Here is a 26482-nt window from a genome sequence, read left to right on the forward strand (position 1 = left end):
ATCGTCTCTTCAGAGTCACTCCTCAGTAGTGACTACTGATGTGCAACCTCCTGTCTTCTGTAGGGTAGGAGAAAGGAAGCAACCTCACGCAGCCTCGCTTGTGCCTCTGGGCCGGAGCTGTACACTGGCTAGGGGAGGACAGCTTGCAAGGATAAATGTGCTTCTGTGTGGGGCAGGGGTTCCTGCACCCCATAGCAGGAATCCCTCTGCTCCAGATGGGTTGCGGTACTGCTTGAGGTGGTGGAGGATGGCACTGATGGCAGGCCATGGCTGGAGCCAGGGAAGATCAGGGGTGTGATAAAGTGAGGTCTCCACGGTGGGTAACTGGGGTAGTAGGTGTTGTAAGCATGGCAGTGGGCCGGGCTGGGGAGGCACCAGGTCGGAAGTGATGGCTTGACCAACTCGTGCTGTTCAGGAATGGGATAGGGAAACTTCATTTCCATGGACTACATAGTGTCCCAACTCTAAAGCCTGCTTGGGTCCATGGATGATGGCAGAGTGCACGCTAGCCATGGCTCACCAGCAGGGAAATGGTCCCAATACCTTGTAGCTATTTTGTGTAGACAGCTGGATATATGCTTAACATGTAATTTGATTAATGGTGGTCCCTGATAACATAGACATGGCCAAACAATGCTTATTTTACACTTATTACCACCATTTTACCAGAGAGAGGCATAGTTAGCCTGTTTTTCACATCTATTTCCTATAAATGCAAGTTTTCATAGGAAGGTTGGTTATTCCCAAGCCAGACCTATTTGTTTTCCTGTGCAGCAACAGCTCAGTGAATCACCCCATCCTGGTGGGGAGGGTGGAATTGTTTCCACCCCTTTCCAGAGACAATACAGGTAATTTAAGATGAAGGGCCTTGACAAGTTGTTCTTTTAATCCCTGAATTGGCTTTTATCCCAAATAAAGATGTAGTTTACTGACGTACCTTGTTGTGGAATACTTTAATGGGGTGTATGCTGGCCACGCTGATCTTATCCATGTCCTACAAACCTTTTTAAAAAAATATTCCCATGGCTCGTCTTCCCCATAACCATAACCTGTGTGTTGCCTCTAGCTCTCGCCCTGTCTAAACACAGCCTTGCACTGAAGTGTGAAGGAGTGTGCAACCTCAGTTTTGTAGCCAAGAAGGAGCATTAACTAAAGCCTGAGCGCCTCTGGCTGCCAACCTGAGCTCTCTGCACTCAGTCCCCCTTTCCCACAGGAGCTAAGAATCGTAAGGTTTTTCCAAAAGCCTGTGCTTCGGCATCTTTTTGTGCTCAGTGGCTTATATGAGTGGCTCCTGTGAATCTTCTCCTTCTGTTGAAGCTAGGCAGCTGATAATGTCCAAGGCCTGCTCGCCCATCATCTTGGACTGGCATCTGCAGGCTTGCCTTGTTTGGCACTTGATGGGCTCGGGCAGATGAGACGTGGGGCCGTCCTTTCAAAAGTAAAGCTCTGTTTACACACATGGTTTCAGCGTTGTGACATAGGTGTTATACGAAAATACAAATGACAGAATTGATGTCCGTGTTCCAGTATGCAGACGCGTTTTGTAAGAAATGAGGTTCGTTGAGGCTTCGTATGAATGCTAGGCATGAATTTAAAACCAGAGCATCAAAATCACTATGTACAAGCTCTTTGGCTTTTGGAAAGGGCTTGGTCCTCATTAATTCTTTCTGTGTTCCCTTTCTGTCCCCTGTAGGCCGCATCGAGTTGGAGAAGCCCAAATGAATCCTTGCAGTGGTGGAGCTCACTGGTTAGCTGGCACGTTTGGGGAGGTGAGCACACGCAACTTGAGATATCCTTTAAAAGCAGATGTTCCTTGCCATGACATCTGGCCGGCTCCTGGGGCTGAACTTGCGCTTGTGCACCAATACTCGTTAGAAATAGTTGCAAGGAGGTGCAGGTATGTGAAGAATGTGAAAACATGCTGTGCGTTCAGAGGTCATTGCTGGCGAGGGACGTTCAACGTACTGTAGGCTGCTGTTCAGTTTTGTGTTAACCGTGTGCTGGTGAACTCTAAACTGTAGCAAATAAAACAACTTCTTTTGTCAGCCAGAAAAGATTGTGCTCAGGATACCTTTCAGCCCAAGAGATGTTTGGGTTTTTTTTTTTTTTTTTTTGACACAGACACTTTGTTTCTTAGTTGGAGTTTAAACATAATAAATATTTAACTTCTGAGCTTTCTTGCTCTGATTATCTCTGTGTAATATTTTACTTAATATTCCGTTAAGCAAACGGCACTTTATTGTCAGTTTATGTATTTCTGTAATGTAGCTTTATACGTTGCAGCTTCTGTTCTCAAGTAGATTTTAGAAGCAAAGAACGTAAGCTTTTATCTTTTTTGTGTGATGCCTTTGACCCTCCTCCAAAGGATAGATATGCTGAGGAACGGTGATTGGGGAAAATATTTTACAAGAGGAAAAGTGAACAAATGGGTGTGGTTGGCTTGTTCATACTGTGCTGGCAGAAACAACCAGCAGAACATCCTTCTTATGTTTGCGGTTTTACTTCAATAACTCTCAAATTTGAAAAGCTTCATGTTGATCGTTTGGATGAAGCAAGTAGTAAACTTGCGCACATGTACAGCTTGGAGGAGGAACGGGGGGGGGAAGTGCAGCCTGTGAACCAAAGTTCAGAGAAAGGAAAAAAAGACTGGCAGCAAATGAACCGGCTTTAGCACAATTTAATCTGTTGTTGCTTTATCCTGGCTTTTCCAGTCCTGGGTCATTACATAGGTACCTTGTCATTTGAGGAATAGTATTGTTAGCCTGACATAAGCAAGCTGAATCAGTTATGGCCAGGTTGCCTTCTTTTTACTAGACAGAATACTATTTCCATAGGACTCCTCTATCTCCTTCGCATCTTCTGGGGTTCAAACTGACGCCCCAGTGCTGTGGGAAGGGCAGTTCCTGCCTGCTGAGTGTGAACTAAACAGGGACTTTGTCAGTTCATACAGCTGCTGGTCATCAGAAGATTGCAAACCATAAGCTACGTATTTATCTTCAAGGGGGTAGGGAGCAGAAGAAATATTTGATAAACGGAGACAGTAACAGAAAGTGGAAGGAATAGTAGGCATAGCTGAAAAATCCTTCCTGTATTTAAAAAAACCCCATAAAATCCTCAAAACCTAACAAAGTCATTACCTGTTTTAAAACAAATAGTTGCTATTTAAGTTGGCTTTCCGTTTTTCTTCTATTTTATTCTGAAAAAAAATATATATGTGCATGTATGAATATATATCATGTTTCTTTCCTAGTATGCAATAGAAGTTTTGCAAATTTTTCTCTTTTTTTTTTTTTTCTGTGCTTGTATACAGAGGATTTTGTTAACATTTTGTTTTTCGCGTTAGGTATCTCAGTGTTCAGAAGATCTGTATTTCATGGAACTCAATACATTCATGACTTCCTTACTTCTGTCGAAGTTGAAGAACTATTTAAGGTAACATAATGAGTGTGACCAAAGCATGGTTTAGGCTGGTTCTGCACAGACCTTTATCTGGAATCCTGCCAGTGCAACTCATTCATGACATCAGTATGTTTGAGATTGTGTTCATTCCTGTGTAAGGAAGTCAGATGACTGTGGTCCTCAGGAATCCCCCCCAAATATATTTTTCTCTCTGACCTAGGACAGAATTTCTTACTTGTGGGAGGCTTTTACCTTTGGGATATTTGCTGTTGTGCCCAATAAGTTGTGTTGTTTCTTAGATGAAAATGCACCCACATAATGACATAGACCTGGGGAAAAAATGGCATAGAAATCACCAGATTCATCTGCCCTCAATAAACCACTTCATCCATTGCAAGCCTGCAGTATCTTATTCTAGTCTCTTCTTCACAAAGTACCTTTTTGTCCCAGCTCTAGCTGTCGTATAACCTCAGAGAAACTTAGGTCCCCATGTCAACATTGTTGGGGTGGCAGGAATACCCCAAGTGACATGCAGCCAGACACATGCCATACAGTTCTGTGAGAGCAGGAAGCACTGGTGTCACAGTCAGGGCCCTGGGGACACCTGTGGACCTTAATGGCCCTGAGCAGGCTCACCTGCGACCCCCACCTGTGCCCCTGCCCAGTGGTCTAGGGGCTCCACTGAAGCTCAGGCCTGGGCCATGCCATTCCCAGCCCTGTCCCTTGCTGTCCTAGCCTCCTGATTTGTTTTTCCTGGATGGAGCCTGGAAGGACATTGCAGGTAGCTTGTCTCCAGCCCTGTCTCCTGGACAAGCCCTAGACATGTGTTCCAGCTTGGTCTTGAGTCCTGGTGCTGGCTCCTGCTGCTCCCCACTGCGTCTCTGCACGGACCCCAGCTCTGACTCATTATCTTAATCTGCTGAGGGCTGTCAGCAGAACGGGTCGGTGTCACCCACAATGGGTGGCCTGGGACTGCTCCTCGGGGGACAGCACTGCCTCTGTTGGAGTGGCCTTTGGATCCTTGCTGGCTGCCTGCAATGGCATGACTCCGCTCCCCCTTCCTGCTTCCTGGTATTTCCTAGCAGGACTTATATTTCCTTTCTGAAGTGTATGAAACACTTACAAATGCAAAAAAAAAAAAAAAAAAAAAAAAAATTCCATTTCCCACTAGGAAGAGGGTTGACAAGACATAAGTAACTACGCCTGCTCCATGGACCCAGTAGCTCATGTTTTTTAATTGCAATATATGCTAGACATTTTGAAGTGCTTATTTACATAACATTTCTTTGTTTTTCTTCTCTTGAGATTCCACGCAAGTGACAGCAGATGCAGATACAGTATGGTAGAAGGCTAGGCAGTCTGTTTTGTATAAAAATGACACACTTGGGATGGCTCTCAAATGGTACACTTGGGATAACCCGATTCAGTAGAGTGATGTGCATGCCCTGTAAATCAAAATAAAAAGAAGTATTTTTTTTCTGGCAGATGTTTAATTTACATTGTCAATGACAGCCAATACATGTATATAAGAACAGTATTTTGATATCAATATTACTCACCACCAAACGCTGGTGCTGAAAATTTTATAATATCTGTACATTGCTGAAATGGAAATCCTGTTTTGGGTAATCTATTTACAGGATAATAGCCCTGTTAATGTAATGGTACTGGAAACAAGAGGGGTCCAAGAAAGCTGGATGATTTTTCAAGGATCACCTTCTCCAAGCTCAACAGTAGTCCATCCCTATGTGCAGGCAGTCAAATAGAGATGATCCTTGCCATCTACTCAGCACTGGTGAGGCCACACCTGGAGATTTGTGTCCAGTCTGGGCTCCCCAGTACAAGAAAGACATGGACATACTGGAGAGAGTCCAGTGAAGGACCATGAATATGGTAAAGGGACTGGAGCTTTTGTCATACGAGGGGAGGCTGAGCAAGGTGGGATTGCTCAGCCTCAACAAGGGAAAGCTTGGGGGTAGGGAGGGTCTTGTTGCTGTGTTGAGGGGAAAGGAGATGGAGGCAGACCCTTCTCAACTGTGCCCAGTGAAAGGACAAGAGGCAATGGGCACAGACTGGAATACATGGAATTCCCTTTAAACAAGAAAGCCAGAATCTACTTTTGGATCTTTTTATTTACTTATTTGGTTTATCTGATTTACTTAATGAGAGTGGATTTCCCTAGTGAAATATGTTTAGAGCCTGTATGCCCTGTACACCGATAAAAAGAGTTGGTGACATCTCAAATATAATTAAAAATGCATATGTAGTTGCTAAAGAGTCTTAGTTCCCGCTGATCCACAGGAGCCCCAGGTTCCTTAGCTCCCCTGTGTAAGACAGTCCAATATTGTCATTGTAGATTTTGTTTAGGTACAGTTCCTACTTCCCTGTTGTCTATATATGCTTTTTTACATAGTTTGGTTGAGACTGGGTCCCTCTCTTTTCTGATCAGCTGGAAAAAAGCCAATTTCAGAGCATAATGTAGTCCCTGGATGTGTAATCTGGTGAGTGTGAAGTAGTAGAGAGGTGATACCTGGCATTACTGAGATGCTTATTTAAATATTGCATAGCTGGGACTTTTGTAATTTCATGTTGATGACAGGGTTCATGAAAATATATGTATGAGAGAGAGACTTTTTAAAAACCCTCTTTCCAGTGAGAGACAAGAGTAAATCAGTTCACTGAAATTGCTCCGAGAGGGCTAAAACATGTGGTTTATGGCCTTTAGAAACCCAGATGTGGACAAAGATGTGATAATGAAGGATTAAATAGCATAGTAGGTAAAATCATAATGAGTTTAGGTGGTTGGCAGATGGAACCTTGATGCATTCAGGACGAAACATGAAGTCACCAGTGCTTGAGATGGTGTATTTCTACATCACTTGATTCCTTTATCGAAAACCCTGGACTTAAATCAAAAATCACTTGGCAGAGTCTGACTGTGTCTGCATGAGCACGAAGCGTGCTGCGATAGGAACAAATCAGTAGAGCCCAACCATGGCAGAGCAGCTGATGTCCATTCCGCTTGTGCTTTGGGGCTTTACTTGGACTAGCTTTAGTGGTGCTATGGACTCCATGGCCATTAGCAGCTGCAGTCAGATGCACTCCTGGATTATGCGCTTCTGCTTCCTTTCCTGAGAAAAGCATTTATTTTGCATTTCTGAGCCCCTCCACAGTGTGAACCCAAGTGCAGTTAAGTGGGGACTATCAGCAGCTTCACAAGGGCCTTCCTCCTTTGTGCTAAAAAGTGAATATAGGCTCGTTCCTTTGTTAAAAACTCTGTTTTGCAGGAAGTCATATGCCTGGTATATAAAATGAAGCATCAAGAAACAACGGTTGCATTTATGTAAAATAAAAGTACCTCCAATAATTTACAAAATATTGTATTTATATATTAATGTGTATAACCTTAACCCACACACACACTTAAAATAACCCAAATAATACCCACGAAACACAGGAAAGCTATAGCAATGCAGAGTGTGCAACATAGCGGGACTTTGAGATGTGGGTTGATGATTTACAGGTGGATGAAGCACGCGGCCAAACCAGAGCCAGTTAACGTAACTGTCAGAGGTCGCTGCCGCGGCCCCAAGAGCCTCTGCCTTACCACGAGTACCTCAAACCCGCAGCCCCCTCACAAAGTTTGGTGGCGATGAGCAGATGACTCCCCCGATTGCAACAAGGTCATCGTCCTCTTCCAATGCTTTCATACCAGAACACGCCATCCTTCAGCCTAGTTATACCAGACGCAGACGTCTTTTGCAAAGCTGTAAGAAAAACTTCCCCAGTAAGCTGTCGTCCTAGATTTGTAAGGTATCAAGTGATGCACGCTGCAGTGCCCATGCTCTTCTCGCTTCCCTGTGCCCTCCCCGTAACTTGTGCTCGCACGTACAGTATTCCCACCGCCCTCACCGGGGCTGTGTATGAATTACTGTGGCACGGGCAGTCTGGAACACCCGAGCGATGCCACGGAGACTGCTCCAGGCGGCGGGGGCGAGGGAGGAAGCGCCGACGCGGCAGGCCGTGAAGCGAGGACCCGGGCCGTGCCGTGGCGCCGTGGCACCGCGGGCAGGGGCAGGGGCAGGGGCGAGGAGGGACAGGGCGGGCCGAGGCCCTAGCGCCCGCCGGACGGCGCGGGCGGTGGGAGGGCGGGCGGAGGAGGCGGGCTCGGCACACGCACACGGCCGCTCCCGCCGTGCTCGGCTTAAATAGGGCGGCGCCGGGGGAGCCGCGTACAGCCGTGGTTGTTGTTGCCGCTGCCGCCGGGAGGTGAGCGGGGCTCGGGGGTGCCGCTGCCGCCCGGGGGCGGGAGACGAGGCCGCGGGCCCGGCTGCGCTGAGGGGCGGCTGGCGCTGCCGCCGGCGCAGGGCCGGGGGCTGTCAGGGACGCGCCGCCTGCAACCTGCCCGGCCGCCGCTGAGGCGGGTTGGCTCCGCCGGGGCCTGCCGGAGCCGCTGCTGCTCGGCCCCTCACCGCAGGGCTGGGGCGGCCCGCGCGGCCGCTGTCATCTGCGGGGCCGGGCGGTTGGCGGTGAGGGGCGGCGGGTGCCGGCGGGACGGTCCTGCTGCCGGTCCCCTCGGGCTCGTTCTCTGGGGCTGCGGGGTATTTGCCTTCTGCCCCGCGGTGGGATCGGCGTCCCCTGGAACCGGCTTGGCTTCCACTCGGCACAAAAGCCTTCAGGAAAGCGTAGCCGGCTTTCTCCGGCCTCCCCTCAGCGCTGCGGCAGCTCCGGCTGGCAGGGCATTGTTCTGGCTCCAGAGCTGCCCTCTCCCCCGGCCCGGGGTAAACAGCTCGGGCCGCGGGGTGGTCGCCCCAGCCGGCCCCGCTCCCGGAGAAGCGAAGCCCTGTGCTGGCCGGCCGCTGAGCCAGGCAGCGGACTGGGAGCGCAGTGCTGCGTCTTAACCTGAGGGGTTTAGTGTTTAGTTGCTGGACCTTGTCTTCAAGTAGGTTGGTCTTAAGGGCGTGAATGCAGCATGTACTCGAAGCTGCTTGTTTTCTTTTTAAGCAGTTAAGAGCGTGCATGGAAATATAGCGTGAGGCAAACTGGCCTAAAATGGAAGGTTGAGTGACTTTGACTTTGCAGGCCTTCTCCCTGCTGTCAGGTAGGACTTGCAGCGCTACAGCGCGGGGATTTAGTTTGCTTACATGATGCTTTTGTTCTAGGGTGCATACATTTCTTTTTTCTGTTGAACAGGAATTGCAACACTTGAAGCCTTCTGAATTTCTAAAGGGCATGTCTGTGAGCTGTCTGGGGTATTAGAGATACCCTCTTGGACCTAGTAATCCATGTAAATGTATGCCATGCTTGGGTTGGAGTCTGGGATAGGATGGTCAGGTCCTGTGATAGGAAAGTATGGCATCTAAAGAAACTGCTATTGAAGCCCCATCATTCTATATCTGTACCAGGACGATAGAGTTATTCCATGTGGTGTTAGTAGATTTCTTTTCATCCACGTTGCTTTACAGGGAACCGTGCAATCTCCTGAGCCTGCTCAGGAGTGTTTGTATTCACCTCTCTGCTTTGGAACATGCTGTCAAACTCATGGGCTGAGACTTCAGCTGAAGAGGTTTGGATCAGGTTTCTTGGATCAAGAAATTCTGAGTGTAAGAAGATAATGAGTTTACTGAAAAAATACTTTTCCTCTTGCAACAATAGCAGTATTAATAACGCAAAAACTGAAATACAAAGTTCCTCATGGAACCATACTGTTACTGCCTGATTGTTTAAAGTCCAAGAATATCTAGCTTGCTTGTATTGGAATATGAAAATGTCTGAGGATGGCTGATGGAGATAATATAAAGCTTGTAATTACAAGTAGCTGTTGTGTATAGTGTACTCAATTCAAGGTCTTGAGCAAATGGCCTTAGCCTATTTTGAGGACTGCATGATTATAATGAATTTAAAAGGCGGGTTCTAAATTTGGTAGATGTTCTTTTACAATTACAAATCAGCCAACATGGGGTTGGAAGTAAGTCTTCAGTTCTTGAGAAGCAAACCCCCAAGTAGCCTTTTGCTTCAAGGGCAAGTACAAGGTTGGTATCAGTGAAAAACAAGACCAGTAATTCAAAATGGAAGGAAAGAACTTTGAAATACGTATTTGGGTAAGTGACTCTTCTGTTTCTTGAATAAAGTCTTTGTAGCTGGTTCTCCTACCTCATTGTTCCACTAGAAATTAATCCCGCATGGAATTTTTTGGAAGAGAGAGAGGTGGGTTATACCTTCTCTGTTCTAGGTGTGTTCATCTCCAGTGGTGAAGAGTAAAAGGTTTCTTCTCTCTTCCCCCTCCAGGAAAACAACATTTTGACTGATGTGAGTAACAGAAGATAGTAGTAGACTTTTGTGTTTTGGTTTTTTTCTAAATATTGGTAATATAGTTGATTGAAATGGGTTGGCTCAAAAAGGCTAATGGCACAAAATTTTTCAAATGTGCAGCAGAGAGGGGTTCTGGCCCAAGGGGACGCATTGCTTGATAAATTGGGTTTCTGGTAGTCCAATCAGTAGATGGTCTGCCATATCCTACTTCTCTGCTGTGCTAAATTATAAGTTCAGATATGTTAAAATATTAAAACATTTTAAATATAACCAGTGGTAATTCCACAGAAATCCTCACAAATAAGAGGGGAGATAGTTTTGGGGTTTTTTATTGGTAAAAGGTTCTGCTTGGGAACACAGTGCCCACCATGCTGTGTGGCTCAAGGAAGCACTGCTGTACAGCATTGACCTTTACAGGTGTTAGGCTGAACCCTGGCTGCAGATGGGGGGGCTTGCATTTCTGCAGGTCCCGCCTGACTTCTGAAACAAGGACACTTGATAACACAAGGCTTCTGCTCTGTCTTGCTGCCTTTCATGTTGCAAGTTACTAATTTACAGAGAGTAAAATATAATGGTAAAATACTCTTCTGGTTAGGATTTGAATCTTAGTAGTACTAGCAGTTTGTCCAAAACTGACTGAAAACAGCTTGCATGGTTTTATAGAGATTTAGAGGAAAGATGTTTTTTGTTTTTGTAGTTGGACAGCTTAAGGCTTATAGCAGAAGTGCATGATGTCCTGTTTGCAGAAAAGGCTTCTGTTTTTTGTAGGAATTACTGTTCTTAAACCTGGACCTCCTAAGCTTTTTAGTGTGATACTTCATGTGCCTTGTTTTGGAACTTGGCCTCTGCAGTTGGGCTGCATTAATAGCCTGGTGAGGATGGATTAGTTTCCTAGGAAAGCTAGAAGAAAATGCTTACTATCACTGACTCAGAGGAAATATAGGGATACCTTAATACCTAAGGTCAAGAGGTTGCTTGGTTTGTCTTACTTGTTCTTGTGATGCTGGTGTTAGGAGGTCACTCAGTGAACCAGTTGCTTCTTGTCAGTACTTGCTGATCAGTCCAGTCTCAGTGTTAAGGGTTATGATTTTTTAAAACCTCCCAAATGTAAACACTATCTAGTGTGATGCAATGTGGCTTAGTGTGCCTGACCCTGGTTGCTTTCTGCTAGACTTCAGGTGACAGAAGTATGACTAAGAAACTCATTCTCACAGAGTATCAGGTGAGCACTTGAAGCATGTGTTAACTTGATGTTGCATACTGGGTTTCCTGAATAGTAGCCCTTTCCTGGGAGGAGTAGAATGAATAGGTCGATATGATCTACTCAAGCTGTTAATGCCACAAGCAAACTGCTGGTTTGTAGCAATTTGCTTCTGTAGGGTGATTATATTTTTTCTCTAAACTGTATTTGGAGTGAGGTTAAATTAACAAAGTAGTGCCATGATGTACTTGCAAATCAGAGTTGTAGGGATGCAATTCTAATGGATAGTAATTTAGACATTTAAAAGCATCTTCTGTGGTCTTCGAAGATGAGAAACAGATAAGATTGTTTAGTGACATGTTATGTGTGTATAGACATAGATCAAAGAAAACTCACATCGATCACTCTCAAGGGTTTTAGTGGGAAGTACCAGCTTTCCTTAATATACAGGGTTACCAAGAGCTGCTGGAGGACTGTAATTGCACAAAAGGCACTGAGCAGGTTCTTGTCATGTGGTTCAGCTCCTGAACTTGAATAAACTCCAGTGACCTCATTGGTGTGCACTCAGATTACTTGTTGGACATCATTAAGAGGCAAGAATCCAGGTGTTGTTCTATTTGATTGCAAGAGGATTGCAGCCAAAAGTCTGAGGACGGGGCTGTGACTTTCATTGTAGCTGGGACGGAGCCTTGGCACATCGGTATCAGATGTAGTGCTCCTTAAAGGTTGCAGCAAGAGTCTTAACTTCAATTGCAGCTTATGAAGTAAATCACCGTGGCCCAACTGATGGGGCTGAATCCAGCTTCCAGGCTGCTTCCCTCTGGTCCTGCCTTGTCCTGAATGCAGGAACAGAAACTGAACCAGCAAAGACATCCTGAACAACTGCATGATGCCCTGTGGTTGCTCAGAGCCAGACTGGGGGGATTTGGAGGTAGGGGGTGAATACTAAGGACCTGTTGATTCCTCTCTGTGCATGGGGTGGGTTCCTCACTAACAGCTTTAGTTCTTCCCTCAACTGTTGCAGGAAAGTGAATCTGTCAGTTACTGCTTCAAAAAGGAGGGTTCCAGGGCTCTGAAGGCTGGCTAGGCAATATAGGTGATTCTGGGTAAGATGAGATGTTTAGTTTTTTATTTGGGAGAGGAGGCAGGGGCAGAGTAGTGGATTAGACAGTTCAACAGTACTTGGTTTGTTTGGGAAAGTCCTTTGTGGCTACATGACAGGCTGTACCACAGGAGGCATCTTGCTGTTGTATTCATGTTACGTAAGGCTTAAACTGAGGATTCTCCTTCATAGCCTAGGTAGAATGAGAATCTACCTCCTTTGCTGTATCTTGAGGGTGGCTGTGGTTTCCTTGCTGGTTACAGTTTGGCTCTGTCACAGGTTCTTGCAAGACCTCAGTCAAGTTACTACCTTGACTGCAGGGTAGGGGGAGAAATTGCATGCACTTTGGAGTTGCGTGCTTAAGGTGTAGTATTACAACAGTCCATCCCTTCCCCAGCTGTGCTGTCTGATTTCCTTCTGGGAGCTAATGGCTATCTGGGCATCCAAACAAGAGTTGATCTTGATGAGAACTAGCATCAGAACTAACCTAGGAAAAAGGTGTTTGCCAGATCACCTCCCTAGTGTGGCTACACAACCAGATGAGTGCCTAGCCAGCACAAAGAGGGTTGTGGGAGCATGTTTCTGGGGCAGGTTGGACTGACTCAAATTTAAGCTGATTGTAAATGCACTTTGAGATTAGGATTATGTATTTTAAGACAAAAGGCTTTCTTTTGTTAATAGCCAAAGCTATTTGTTGCACCCTCTTTTATACTCAATAAAGGAGCTAGAACATGATTCTGCACTTAAGTCTTTCTCCACTCATCCTTTGAAAGATTTAAGTAAAACAGATCCGTGGGAACTGTGCAGCGTAACCTGTAACAGTAAGACAACAATGAACTGCAGTGGTGGTTCCAACATATGCTAATGAAAGCATCTTGATGCCCTATAGCTCATAATAAGAGATAGGCAACTTGTAGCTTTCTCCTGCCTGCGAGAGGCTGTAGAAATAATACAGCCATTTCTTTTACACCACGTGGTGGCCCTGCCTTTATGGCAGGTCACTGCAGTGCAAGTGTGCTGTTCATCTAAATATTGGGATAGAGAGGAAGAAAGGCCATTGGTTCTTGGGGTTGTTTTCTTTGCAATACAGAAGCTGACGGCTGCTCTCCTGTTCTCTTCCGTTGCACTCGAACGATGTCTGGCTATGGATAGACAATAGGCAGGCTGCTGCCCGCTGTAAATAGCCCATTGTACACGGAGAGTAGGAGCAGCAAAGAACCGCGGAGTCCTGCCAACTTGGGTCGTTGCCTTGAGATACTGGCTCTGCTGTAAAGAATGAGTCTTGGGTGCTGCGGGGTATGTGTGAGCAGAGGGCTGGCTTTGTCTGAGCCATACAGAACTCCTTAACTGAATTGATAGGAGTTCGGAGGGATGCTTTCCTGGGCTGGATTTTGGGAACTGCTGTTGCTGTGGAGGTGGCCAGGACAGGTAGTTATCAAGCAATTTTGCCCTGTTACTAATACCTGTCTGGTATTGTTTCTACCCTTATAAACAAATAAAGGTTTACTGCTTGTATTGAGGAAAAAGTGCCTTTGATCTCAAATGTTGTCCATTCTCCTCCAAGTTTTTTGCTACAAGTTTTTTGCCACAACCTGAGTATCAGACTGGTACTTCTCTTATTCCCAGATCTTTCTTTGGGTCTCCAGCTGTGACTTCCAATTATTTGCTGTGCCCTGTATTGCACTGGGGCTGAGTTAGAGTCCATTCCTTGTGATCCGGATCCTGTCTGGATGAGAAGCAATTGCAGGACCTGAGTTTGTGAAGAGAGCACAGCTTTTTTGCTTGTCTTGAGTGAGCAGACTCAGCTGGGTCCTTCCTTGAGGAAAAGGACTGAAAGCCAGATCCTAGCTCCACTGGGAAGATCTTTATATCTCAATCTGAAGGCTCTAAGCTGCTCTCATTGGTCATGGTAAAGACCCTGGGCATCTGATGTGATTGGACCATGAGCCAAGTAAATATTGAGATGAATCAAAGAAGGCTGGGAGGCCTTGAAGCCCCCTTTCTTGGTGGGGCATATTTGGATGCATATGTTAAGAATGTGTATTTATTCTCCCTGTTGCATCTGGCTTTGTCTTAAATACAGAAAACAAGAGTTGATATGACTTAGCAGATAGTGTTGAAGCTAGGAGTTGCTTAGTCTTGCCGAAAACTCTCCCTGACCTTGTTTTTTGTGCTGATGAGGCAGAAGGTGTAATAAGTCATCCCTCAATATAAACCCAAGTAGTAAAATATATCATTACATAACTGATAACTTGCAGTATAACTGCTCAAGAAAGGTTTTATGTTACAGGCTCCTCTAAAACAACTGGTTGAGGAAATGAAAAGTAGTGATGTGCATCCCTTCTCTTCACCTAGGCTGAAATCATAGCAGATCCTTGAGTAAAATGGGACTCATGTAAAGGAAATGATCATGTTTATTTCAGTTCTTGTTAGCTGTAATGGCACCACAGCCTTTTGAAAGTGTAACTCTCCAATTACATTGCATTCCTAAATCATACAGTGTGTGCATCATGACTAATGCAGAGAGGACAGCAAGTATCTGTTTTAACAAAGGTGCTTGTTGTGGGGCTTGAGGAAGAAAGAGCTAAGCTTGCTCTTAGCCCTTAGGTACATTATAGCCCCCTTTTTCTAGTTTCATAACATGGTGTCTGATATACCCAAAATTAACTTGTAAGCCAAGACTCCCTTGTGAAATGACTTTTTACTCTTTTACATCTCTGTATAGTAGAACTTAAGAGATAGTTTTCATGCCTGCAATGCTAATGACCATGATTTGATGCATAAAAGCAACAGCATGGTAATCCTAGCTATTAAGTCAGTACTTTTTTTTTAAACTTTTTTTTACGCCAAGGGAAGATGAAGGGGTTCCTTGTTAATATTCCAGTTCTTCTCTACCTTCCATTACTACAGCCCAATGTGTTGTGGACTTTGAGTATGTTCTGTTGTGTATCACAGTGCAAATAACCAAAAGGCATTTCCGTAGTGGCCCTGAACTGTGTATGTGGGTGATGCAGTCCTGTACCCTGAGGCCATGCCATAAGAGCAAAGGGGGAGGAGGACAGGCAGTGCCTGCAGGCTGGGGAGCTATTGATGGGTCTAGGACTCTTCCAGAGATGGAACTCAATTCCATCCTGATGCTGTCCCCATCTGTGACCTTACTTCAGCCTGTCCTGCTAATGTTGTGAAACTGTGGGCCTTTGAACTATTTCTTACGGCTTTTGTGACAAAGAGCAAAAAAAAAAAATCTTGTCCAAATACTGGTTAGACTTTTTGAGAACTAGGCAACTCTTGTTGTAACTGATTGCAACAGTAAAGATTTCAAGGGCAGACTGTAAACTAGAAGTTTTCCTGTAGAAATATGAAATTTTAGCCTGGTATGGCTGGCTTTAAAATGAAGAAGCATATAATTCTGCCTGTTTGGATTTCAGTGCCTCATACACTGCTGCGGGATGGCAGTGTAGCATTAAGCCGCACGTTCTAGCTATTTAAACGCACATTTTGACATGCTTTAGGTCTTTCTGTTTAATTTTATTGTCCATGGGAAATGGCCGGACCGAAATTATCCGAGCAAATACATCTCGGCGTTGCTTTCCCCCTGCCCTCCCCACGCCGGCAGCGGCCATTGTCAGCTGTCCCTGTGCGGCGTGAGGCTGAGCCGGTGACAGGCGCCCGTGAGCGCCGCTGCCGGGCGGGCAGGGCAGGGCAGGGCTGGGCTGGGCCGGGCCCTTCAGCCGGCGGTGGGGTGACTGGGCGCGGGCCGCCATTGGCCCCGGGCGGGCCGGCTGCCTGCTGCTTACCTCTCACCTAGTGGGCAGGAGCTGGTGGGTCTGGCATGTGACAAACGTCCCGGGAGACCTTGGCTGTAGAGGAGAGCACCAGCTGAGCTGACTGCAATCCCACCCCCCACCCCCCCGCAGCTGGTTCATGCTGTGGAATATCCATGTCAGTGAGCGTTGGTGGGGAGCAGCCTCTTTCGACTTTTCCTTCTGTGTGAACGTGACAAATCAAATGTGCTTCCTGTGCTTGATTATATTGCTGTGTGCTGCTGCCCTGGGCCTCCTTAGAGGCTGCTTTAGTCTGCTTCATGATCAGAGATAATCGCTGGGAGAAATAGGAAGCTTGTTAGCATAGAGGAGGTATGGGAGGATATTGGCTGTGAAGGCAGCTTTCTGTGCACAATTGAAGGGAGAGTAGAAAAGTGTGAGTTTATTTAACAGAGGTGAAAAATCCTGCTATGTTACTGTAAGTTTATGATGCTCTCTGTTAGGTTAATGCAGGCAAGTTAACATCTTACACTCCTGACATCCCTGTTTGACGCTTACTGTTTAAACAGTCTTATAGTACAGCTACTCTACAAGTGAATATTTAGCACTTGTGAAATGCTGTCCTTCAAAAAAAAAAAAAGGCAAAAGATTTATTAAAATGCACTCTCTGTTAAAAGCAATATTAAAACCCTGCAGAAATTGCCTCCTGTCAGCCCCACCTGTTTTTCTAGAGTATGAACCAGTAATTGCTTGCTTACATTGATCACTGAAGTCTAAAGGCATTGCCTGCCCAGTGGCAGACCAAATTATTTTGATAGTGGGAAGCTAGCAGGACGAGCATACTTTGCTCTCCTACAACAGTGAACTGAAAGGAGATTGCAAATCTTTGTGTGTAACTTTATTTCATATTAACAGATTCTAGCATCAGGACAACTGCACTGAACTGCAATGCAAGCACATGAGTTGTTCAGACACCTACGAATGCCAGAACTTGGGGACGTCAGACAGTATGTGCGCACCCTTCCGACAAATACACTGATGGGCTTTGGGGCTTTTGCAGCCCTCACAACCTACTGGTACGCAACAAGACCAAAAGCACTAAAACCACCATGTGATTTAGCAATGCAATCTGTGGAAGTAGAGGTAAGTGTCACTTAATGGATGCTGCTGTTTGCTGAATTTTGAAGCCTACAGGCAGCACTGAGAGAGACCAAACACTGACTTACATAAGTGTTTCTAAACTTGTAGTGTGTGTGGAATACATTTTAGGGCATGTTTGGTTTTGTTTTTCTGAAATATGGCTTGAACTCAGTTTTTTTGGCTTTCTGAATTTGAAAACTGCTTTAAGGGTTGTGGTGGTAACTAGCACATGAGAGACTGTGCTGAGAAAACTGAGTTTCTGATCTGACTGGTGGGAGGAAACTTGTGAATGTTAGAACTGTCACAGTGTAGTTTTCAATTCCTGGACATGTGCTTCGGTGATGACCTATTAAATTAGGTCTTGGGGTCAGAGTATGTATGCTGGTGTATACTGATTAGGCTAATACTTTTCTGTTATAATAAGTTTATAATAGCTGACAGATGAGACTTTATATTGGGTTACAAGCATGAAGAGGGTACTAACTGTCCTCAAATGGTCTGTGGAAAGATATATTAGTCCTGCCAAGAGATCCCAACCATGAAGTAAGTTGAAATTAAAGCAACCACCTGCTAAACTCTGGATATGCTAGCTTAGCTTTTGTTTTACACTTTTTTGAGGCAGACATAGAGTTGCTGTTAGGTGGTATTTTTAATAGTGAAGTCAAGTATGGAAATAGTCTGACTGGGAGGAACTGTTGCTTAGAAGTAAATATAGACAACTGATTACATGGCTAGGATTTCCTGAGCAGCAGTTATATCAATTCCCCTGTTCACTACAGAATCAATATTTTTACTACTTATTCAATTCTTTCAAGAGTGCCTCTATTTCTTCAGGTTAGGCAAGGTGTTTCCTTTCTTTTTGAAGGAAAGAGGCAGCTTTGAAAGATTGTGATTTTTCAAGGGAGATAATTACAAAATGTAGTATTATAAAGCTGCCAGTCTCCTGCATTACTCCTGATAGTCAGAAATTGCCATTATAGATACTTTCATATATATTTGCAACTGAAGTCTCCCTTTACAGCACATTCTTCTGTGTGGATAGACTGCATCCAGTTGTCCTATTTCAAGTGCAATTAACATGGCTTCTTGTGCTTAAGAGTAGGTGTGACTACAAATTGATGTAAACAAATGTGGCAGAGCAGTTTGACATTTACAGTAGGTAAACTTTCATGAACTTTAGTGAAGCAAACTCCTGTCATAGCCTGAAATCAGGCACTTTCTTTGCAATGTTTCATGATAGTGAAATTGAAAAATGAAGCATTAGCTGCCCCCTCCATTCAAAAGTTCAGAGTTTAGTTAGAACACTTATTTCCTAATCTTCCTCCCAGTGTAGTAACAGTAAGCTTACTGATATGTCATGTTACTATAGCAAGTAACGGTCTGCTATTAGAATTAGGCAAAGGGGAAACAAAAATATGCTCTGGCAATGTGATAATTGCCAAAAATAACTCTTTTCAAGGAACACATGTAGAGTAAGGATCTAGAGGTTAGATCTTACTTACCTTGGTGAGCTTTCCCAGTCCTGACAGCAGTTGCTTAGTAGGTGGAAGAGTCTTGTAGAGCAGAATGTTTTGGTGGCTGGAATAAACCAGCAGTGAAAGCTTTCCAGCTGTGGAGGGCCTCACTAGTCAGTATAGACTTCAGCAGATTTGAGGAGCTTTGCATTGGAAGATGTAAAACAGTGGCTCTTAACTGGCCATAGAACCAGGGACAAATGCTTACTTGCTTAGACTCTTAACAGCAGTCTCAGTTCGCTGCCTTTAATTCTTCAAGCTAATTGCTCAGCACTGCTGGGTTCTGAGATTGAAATAATTGTTTGATAGTATGAGACTTCTGTACTTAATGCATCATTGATTTGTATTGTTCTAATTAACAGCAGATCTCTGATCAGAGCAAGAAAAGTGTAACAGCATTATTTTTCATTGTCTCTTCAGAAGATACATTTTACTAGGTTTTACTACTGTCCAGTCTTCCTAAATAAAAACAGTTGAGTATTAGCACATCTTGGTGATAAGAGCTCAAACTTTGAGAACATGTTGAAATGACCAAGATCTATCCAGTTTTGTGTATTGACAGTTCAGATACAGCCCTTAATATAATGTTGTAAACTGTACCAAACTAATCAAATGAGAATGTATGATTTTGAAGCAAGTTTCAAGTGTCTGATAGAATTGGTACTTTTATAACAGTAACAAGAATGTAATACGGTGCTTGGGATTCCATTTCACGCTACATTTTGCTTAAATTTCATTTCACTTTGTTCTCTTATACATATGTTAAGATGGATTGTCACTTCCACAGAAGAAAAATATCAAATACTGCTCTCAAGTTATGTCTTGGCTAAGCAATACAGTATGAAAAGATCTAAGGAGTAAGCAATGTGCTCCAAAAAAGACATGGCAGAAGGCAATTCTACTTCTCTACTGTTTTAATATCTAAGCTACTTGTCCATTAATGATAACAATTTTGAACTAGAAATAAGCTTCTGCTTAATTCCTACTTGTGACTTATTTCCTTGGCTTCTAAGAATTTAAATGAAGTCAGTGACTGAAGTAGGGTTTCTACATATTTTAACAATAAATCTTCATATCTTTATATGGGAGGAAAAGGATCCTATTTACTGCTGTTCGAAGTCACTTTCTTTCTCTGAAAAGCTTTGATTTGGTAGGCCAGCACCCGTCACCACTCAGTGATCCATTTTAACCATCACTGAGTGAGCATAAAGATTGCACACTTAGTTTAATATTGGTACAAAGAATTACTGAAAGTATCAGCTCTTCTAGAGTAGATGCCACAATTAAAGATGTGGAGTATGATCTTTAAAGTATGCATACTGCAGTTACATTTCATTGAAAGAAACCTTCTTGTCTTCAAAGCTCCCAACCTGATTGTGCAGAGGTATAGGTGAAAAATCTTTCAGGATCTACTTGAATCCTTTGTCTTCAGCAGGGGAGACAAGACTAATGAAGAGTAATTCTAAATAAAATCTGACTAGTGTGAGACTGCATTGTTGACACTCATGCTATACTCAATCATGCACTGTATTGTTAAGAATTTCCGTGCTACAGTAATGGTAGAAATAGGGCATTAGTCCTGTGTTTTGCAAAGCTTGTTGCACCCTGTAATTGTAGGCATATCTAGATCTGTCTGCTTGTAGGTTGCTCTTTCCATTGGTGACTGATAGCTGAACAACTTTGGCTATTGATTTGAGTGCAAGTATATAGCTGTCAAATATATTAAATCTTGCTTTAAAATGCCAAATAATTCTATTTGGCTCAAGTTCTACTAAAGCATGTAGAAGGATAGCATATAAATAAACAGTAGGATGTCAGTATTTTCTAGTAGTAAGAGTTTGGATTTGTGACTCTGGCTTTTTTCTTCCCTTAAGACATTCAAATATGGAGAGGTATTCAACTCATGAAAAGTTTTAAACCTCCTTTTATTCTCCTGACACATTACCAGAACTCTAGCTTGCTTTGTCTTTCAAGAATCATTTGATTAGATATGTGCTTGTCTTACTATCAAGTGATCAATTTTAGCTGTTGTGTGCTTATCTAAGCATTAGCATGCTTAAAATTTTATGGCTGGTTTGAAAACTTAGTTACACTTCTTGCTGCTCAGAATATGCATGTTCATGACCTAAGCACCACTTGCTAGTGTACTTTTTCTCTCAGGAAAATGGGAATTGGGTCTCTTGCTTCTGAGGCATGGTGAAGCCAACAGTGTGTTTCGACATAACTGCTAATCCTAAGCAGCCTGCGTCAACAAGAAGCAAACCCATGGCTTGAACAAAAGCAGCTGTCTTATGTGACCCAAATAGGTATTGATAGAGTAATATATGCCTCTGTTGTAGAATAAATCTGTTTCCTTCAGCTGCTGCTATTCTGAACCAATGCCAAGGTTTTACTTGATGTCCAGCACTTGCAGGAAATTGACCCATTACACAGCAACTCCGTGAGCTGCTGCAAGGGCTGCCTTACATGAGTAACCAGAGGCTGTTCTCACATTTAATAAGATTTTATTGCCTGGCTCCTTAAAAACACTTTGGTAAAACTGACAGGCCTTTGGAGTGCTTACCTTCGTACTGGACAAATCTGTTAGATCCCATTCAAATAACTTGGGTGAAATCAGCCAAACATTCCAGTCCTGAGATTCAGATGTTTGGTGATTGTAATGACCAGTGACTTTTCTAAAAGTTTGCTGCAAACAGAACTCTACCTGATATTGCATGAATATTCTGGATAAGGACCCTTTGGACAGGCTCTTAAAATAGTAGTTCTTGCTGCTCTCAAGCAAAATGCAGACCAATGCCATAATACTGCCTAGTAGATAAGTTCAAACTGGGACTGTAAGGTAAGGTCTAATTGATCTTCATATCCAGGTGTATTTCACTGCATTTCTAAGAATAATGTTGAACTCCTGGTGGTCTTAACACAAGGAGTTGGGTGTTTTTCAGCAAATTCTTACTTTAAGGCTGTTAAACTCAGTTCTTTTTCCCAAAGTAAAGTGAAATTAATAAAGTAAGCAGAACCATGAGTTGGTTAGGTTTCCCTTTACTGAAAACTCAGGAGAACTGATGGGGTATTTTAAACAGTAGTATGTTATAGAGTTTGTTTTTTCAGAAGGACAGTGCAGTTGGTCTTGTATCTAAGCAGTGTGCTGTCTGTCTTACAAGTATCATCCTCAAATTTGGTCAGTGCCTCAGGCCCTGCAAAACCTGCTTTTGTGGTGCTGAGTAGTAAGGTGCATAAACAAAACAGTAGTAGCTCAGATGAGGAGAAAACAAATATTTCTTGACTGTTGCCAAGGAATGGCTTAGGATATGTCACCTGACACAGGAATTGTAGCACATCAAATGTGGTACTGATACATTGCACTTGTTGACATTACCTATGACTGTGGTTATAAACTACATTGTGTGATGATCTTCCTCAGGTTAGCTCCAGAGGTGGTGAAAATGGGAAAATCTAGAAGCTGACCATGGTTATCAAAGATCTGTGAAACCAGTGCAATAAAGCAAACAGTCTTGCTTTTCTTTCCAGGCAGACACATGTCCTAGTGATTCATTCATTTCCCATAGAGTAGATGTTGGTCTGAGTGCAAGTATGCTCTTGAGTTTCTAGTGTTAGGAATTTTTAGAAGTAAGCCAGTCATTAACTTGTTATAGGTCATGTTCATAGTGTACCTTTCTGCTTACCTCTAAAGGAGTGGCAAGTACTGCATTACACGTAGTGTTTTACTCAACCAAGTTAGACTTGTTTTAAGTGTTAAAATATTTTTTTTCTTTTCTGATATGCCTCTAATGTGCTAGCTCCTGTCTCTTGTAGATAAACCTGTGGTTAGTTTATACATGAATAGATGCTCTCTGGTCTTCCAGGGTACTTTGAAAACAGGGAAATAAAACAAGGGCTGGGAAGAGCCTATGATTGCATATGAATAGGTTTTTGATGTTGAGTGATGGCACAATTCAGACACAGATTTAGTTAGTCCAGGATTTAACTTTGTGAAAGAGCCAGGAGTTGACTTCAATCACTGATAGAGAATCTTATGCAATGTTTACCTAAGACCCTCTGTTTAACCAGCAAGGTTGTTCCTGCTGAGAACTTGCTTGTAGGTGTCTGTCATCATAGCAGGACTAATAAATGTGGCCCAGTAGTACTTGCATAACTGCAATTTGTGAAACTTGATCGATATAAAATGAGATTACCTTAAAAAAAAAAGTTATGTTAAAACTACAAACTTTTAAATTCTTGTATTGACTTCCAGTTATAGCGTCTGTAAAAGCTAACCTGCTGAAAACAGTGATTTTAGTCCTCAAGGTAGTATTGTCTTGACTGCCTCTAACTAGATCAGGAGGAAACTTTTTTTGTAAGATGGAACTTAAAAAATTAGTCCTTTAATCCAATTTAATCCGGTACAGAGTATTTTAATTATGAGAACACTTGTTTAGGGTGTTGTTGACCACCCTTAAAATCATTTAGGTTTTGAAACCACAGTTTAAAGTGTGATTATATTTTTCTAATCTTAGTTAGAAAAGATTAGGATCTCAGCATTAGTATTGTATCTAGAGAGCTCTGAGGTTGGAGTGATTTAGAAAGCTTGATGGAATTAATTATGCTATATACTGCAATAATAGAGTAAAACATTTCTTAAGAAAAACCCTGTGTCTAGTAAGGAGTGTCAAAGGGCTTTTTGTCATTCTTTGCTCTGTGCCTTCATAGGTAGCTGAGGAACAAGATTTTGCCTGACAGGTTTTAAGTAATAGTAATAGGTAACAGTGACTCCTTAAACAATGTTCTGGGAAACTTTGCAGATCTCTCCCCTGGTGGTGAAAAGAACTGAAGTTCTCAAGCAGAATTTACCAAGGCTCATAACAAACTTAATGGATGTGGTGGTTTTATTTCTTCAGGTTTGTTTATAACAAACAAGTGTCTAACCTTTCTAATTTGTTTTCTTAGGGTGGTGAGCATGCTCGAAGGTCCTCTCTTCTTAACAGTGATGAACTGATGATTTACTACTATGATGATGTGAGAACAGTTTATGACCTCTTCCAAAGGGGTGTGCAAGTATCAAGTAAGTCTAAAATTAAAGATAACTTTTTCAACAATATGTCAAGAACTGAAGGTCTAGGCTCTCTTGAAATACAGTTGGTGATAGGGGATGTCTGCCCAGCAGTATGATAAATGTATTGGGTGTGAGCTTTCTTGAAGGCAAATTTAACTGTGACCTCTTGCGAAGCAGAGTTGTGTGAATAAAGTCAGTGCTGTGTTCCTTAGCCTAAACCAACCTTGTTGTCTCTGTCTTTCCCCAGCTTCCTTCCCTGCCTCCCTCTAAAAAACCAGTTTGTCTTCTGAAGGTGTCTGCAAAGAATCTAGAGTCTTGACACCAGGAGTGTAGTTAGCATGGTGTCAGGGGTTAAATTTTGAGTAACTTCTGATTATTGTTTTTAGATAATGGTCCATGTCTAGGTGTTAGAAAACCAAACCAGCCATATGAGTGGATCTCCTATAAAGAGGTACGTAGTCTCTCTAATGTAGTGCTAGACCTGCTTTTGCTTGCTGAGACCACTGGTACAACATCCAGTAATGTGATACAACAAATATTAATTATTTATAGACATTTTAAAGTAGTAGCAGAATATTGCAGAAAGGCTCTGGTTCCTATTAGAGTATTTTAAAGGAACAGCCTCAAATATGTACAAGGGGGAGAAGAGTATTTCCTGCACTTGTTTTATTAATGGTTTTATTTCAGAATTTTTTGTGGTTATCTTGGCAGCTTTTAGCATCTCATTGCTGAATTGTTTAGAACTTGGACACTGCTCCTGAAGGGCTGCAGCTTTAACGCAGTATTCAGGGACTCAAACTGCTACTACTTTAGGTACTTGCTTCTGAGAGGCTCATTTTACACTAGGAAAAGTCCTGTCTACAGATGTTACTTTAGCTTCTTGACAACTTGTCTCCATAGTGCTGGATGATGGTTGCATATGGTGTTAACAGATATGCTTCTAACTAGTAGCATGCTCCTTCATGATCACCAAAAATATCTTTATGCAAATCTTTGCTAACAGCTGTGCACTCTTAGGTCATTTCTGATTTAATCAGAAATCAGTTATTGTTTTCAAATTTGCATAAGTCTTGCCTATTGCATACTGCTAAGGTCATTAAACACCTTTTGTAGTAGCAGACCTCACTTTTCCAAGGTGATTTTGCTGGGCACTTGTTAGGTACAACCTCTCTAAAGTTTTTCTTTGAGTCATGTGACTAACATGGATTCAGGTCATGTGCTATATGGAAAGAATTTAGAGAGTTGCCTTCCCAAGCTTTGTTTATAGAACTAGCTTGGTTTGCCTCCTTAGTCTCCCACTTTTTGAAGGGACAAATGCTATTCCCACAGGCAGTGAATGAAGCAGAAGAATGGCATATGTAGTACTTGTGATTGGAATGATTTAGCATTATATTTCTGCTTAAAGTCACTTCTGGGGTTTAATACAGATAAAATAAAGCTTATGCAAGCTTGACACGTAAACTTACATTTAATACTTTCAAGTCCAACTGATTTAAGTGTCTCTACACCTGCACGCAATATGCAACAGAAGTATCTACAATCAGTGCAGGGTAATGGCACTGCAGTGTCAGAGGACATCTGAAATAGCCTAGAAAACTTCTGTCTACTCCATCCCAGTTATTGGCCTTTTTTGTAAGACTTCAGGTAAAATAATGTTGAAGGGTATATACTGATAAGCTTGCTCTCAAATTTTGTCATCTTTTTTTGCCCCTCCAGGCTTCAGACAGAGCTGAGTATGTGGGCTCTGCATTACTCCACCGAGGCTTCAAACCATGTCATGCTCCATATATAGGAATCTTTTCACAAAACAGACCTGAGGTAATTTGACTGTGTGTATTGGTGGTCTGTCTGTTATTGAAGTGTCTCACTCTTACATCTGTTGCTTTTTGGCAATGTACTGAGTTTTCCTATTGAGAGTCCATTTGGCGTTGGGAAAAGGCTAAAGGCTGACACTGTAGACCCAGAAGCTGTAGACATGGCATCTTTAGCTAAGAACCAAAACTGATAACTGACACAGCTGTTAGTGTCTTATATTGTGGTTTTGCTCCCAGAGCTGAATGCAGAAGTCTGGAGAGCAGGAAGAGAATTAGGGAATCAAGAACAACAACTCATTTTCTTCTCTTCTTTCCAGTTATAGAGGAGGGCTGCTTAATGGAAAGTTAATGTGGTGCTTAGTGAATGTAATCACCATTTGCTTTCTCTTAAAGTGATGTTGGAGTACAAAGTAATTGAAAGTGGTTAGAAGTCAAAGGAAGTGTTTAAACCCTTCAAAACTCAAAGAAACACTTAGTGATTAAATATTTGGACAAATAGAAGAACGTAATAGCTCTATCTCTGCAGAGGCCCTGGGCATAAAGACTCTGCGAAGGAGAACTGCTGATGAAGACAAAAATTGAAAATTAATTGCAGTTTAATAAAGGGGCAGAAAGACTAAAGTGATGTAATTAAAGATCACCTCACAAAGCAAAATGATGTTACACACCTGAGAAAACTACAAGGATATTTAGATTGATTAACTAGTGTCTATCTGTTTTAACCCAGAAGTAGTTCTAGATTGCTGTTTCTAAATTATGAAATATTCAGTAAATACTTATTGTCTAGACTTGTTTATTGAATCTATTTAATAGGATTGAATTTTTCTAACCTACGTTTATGTGCTTACCAGCTTGAATTGGTACTTGCTGCATTAAGCTAGCTCAATCCAAACCTGTATTAAGACAGGAGACTGGTTCTTAAGTTTTGTCAAAATACTAAACACTCCCAACTGGATGCCATTATCTAGAGCCATCTATGGTGTTGACAGGCTAGAAGTTGTATCAGTGTCTTGGTTGTGCTGGACAACAACTTGTTGTTGGGTCTCTTCTGATTTCAGTTTGTCACTGAGCCTTCCCTTCTGTCATTAAAATGTAAGTTGTGTGACAACTGACCTTGACTCCCTTCCTCCTCTCCAACCCACACCACACAAAAAACCCAGCTAACTCTAGCCTTGTACAGATGAAG

The 26482-nt window shown here is 42.8% G+C and overlaps 1 protein-coding gene across 3 annotated transcripts in view; it reads left to right on the forward strand.

The window, feature by feature from the left end:
- Positions 1–7542: 7542 nt before the first annotated feature.
- ACSL1 (acyl-CoA synthetase long chain family member 1) overlaps positions 7543–26482 on the forward strand; it is a 40422-nt gene continuing 21482 nt past the window's right edge. The window contains exons 1-5 of one of the 3 annotated variants that reach the window (XM_054823584.1): positions 7543–7668; positions 16694–16921; positions 23377–23491; positions 23869–23933; positions 25199–25300. In XM_054823584.1, coding sequence (XP_054679559.1) covers positions 16727–16921; positions 23377–23491; positions 23869–23933; positions 25199–25300 — 477 coding nt within the window. In that variant the 5' untranslated portion in view covers positions 7543–7668; positions 16694–16726. Of the gene's footprint in view, positions 7669–8481; positions 8501–8981; positions 9003–16693; positions 16922–23376; positions 23492–23868; positions 23934–25198; positions 25301–26482 lie in introns of those variants that run through there. The other 2 variants (XM_054823586.1, XM_054823585.1) reach the window with 2 other exon arrangements.

The sequence above is a fragment of the Grus americana genome, chromosome 4 (assembly GCF_028858705.1).
Source record: "Grus americana isolate bGruAme1 chromosome 4, bGruAme1.mat, whole genome shotgun sequence".
Lineage (NCBI taxonomy): Eukaryota > Metazoa > Chordata > Aves > Gruiformes > Gruidae > Grus > Grus americana.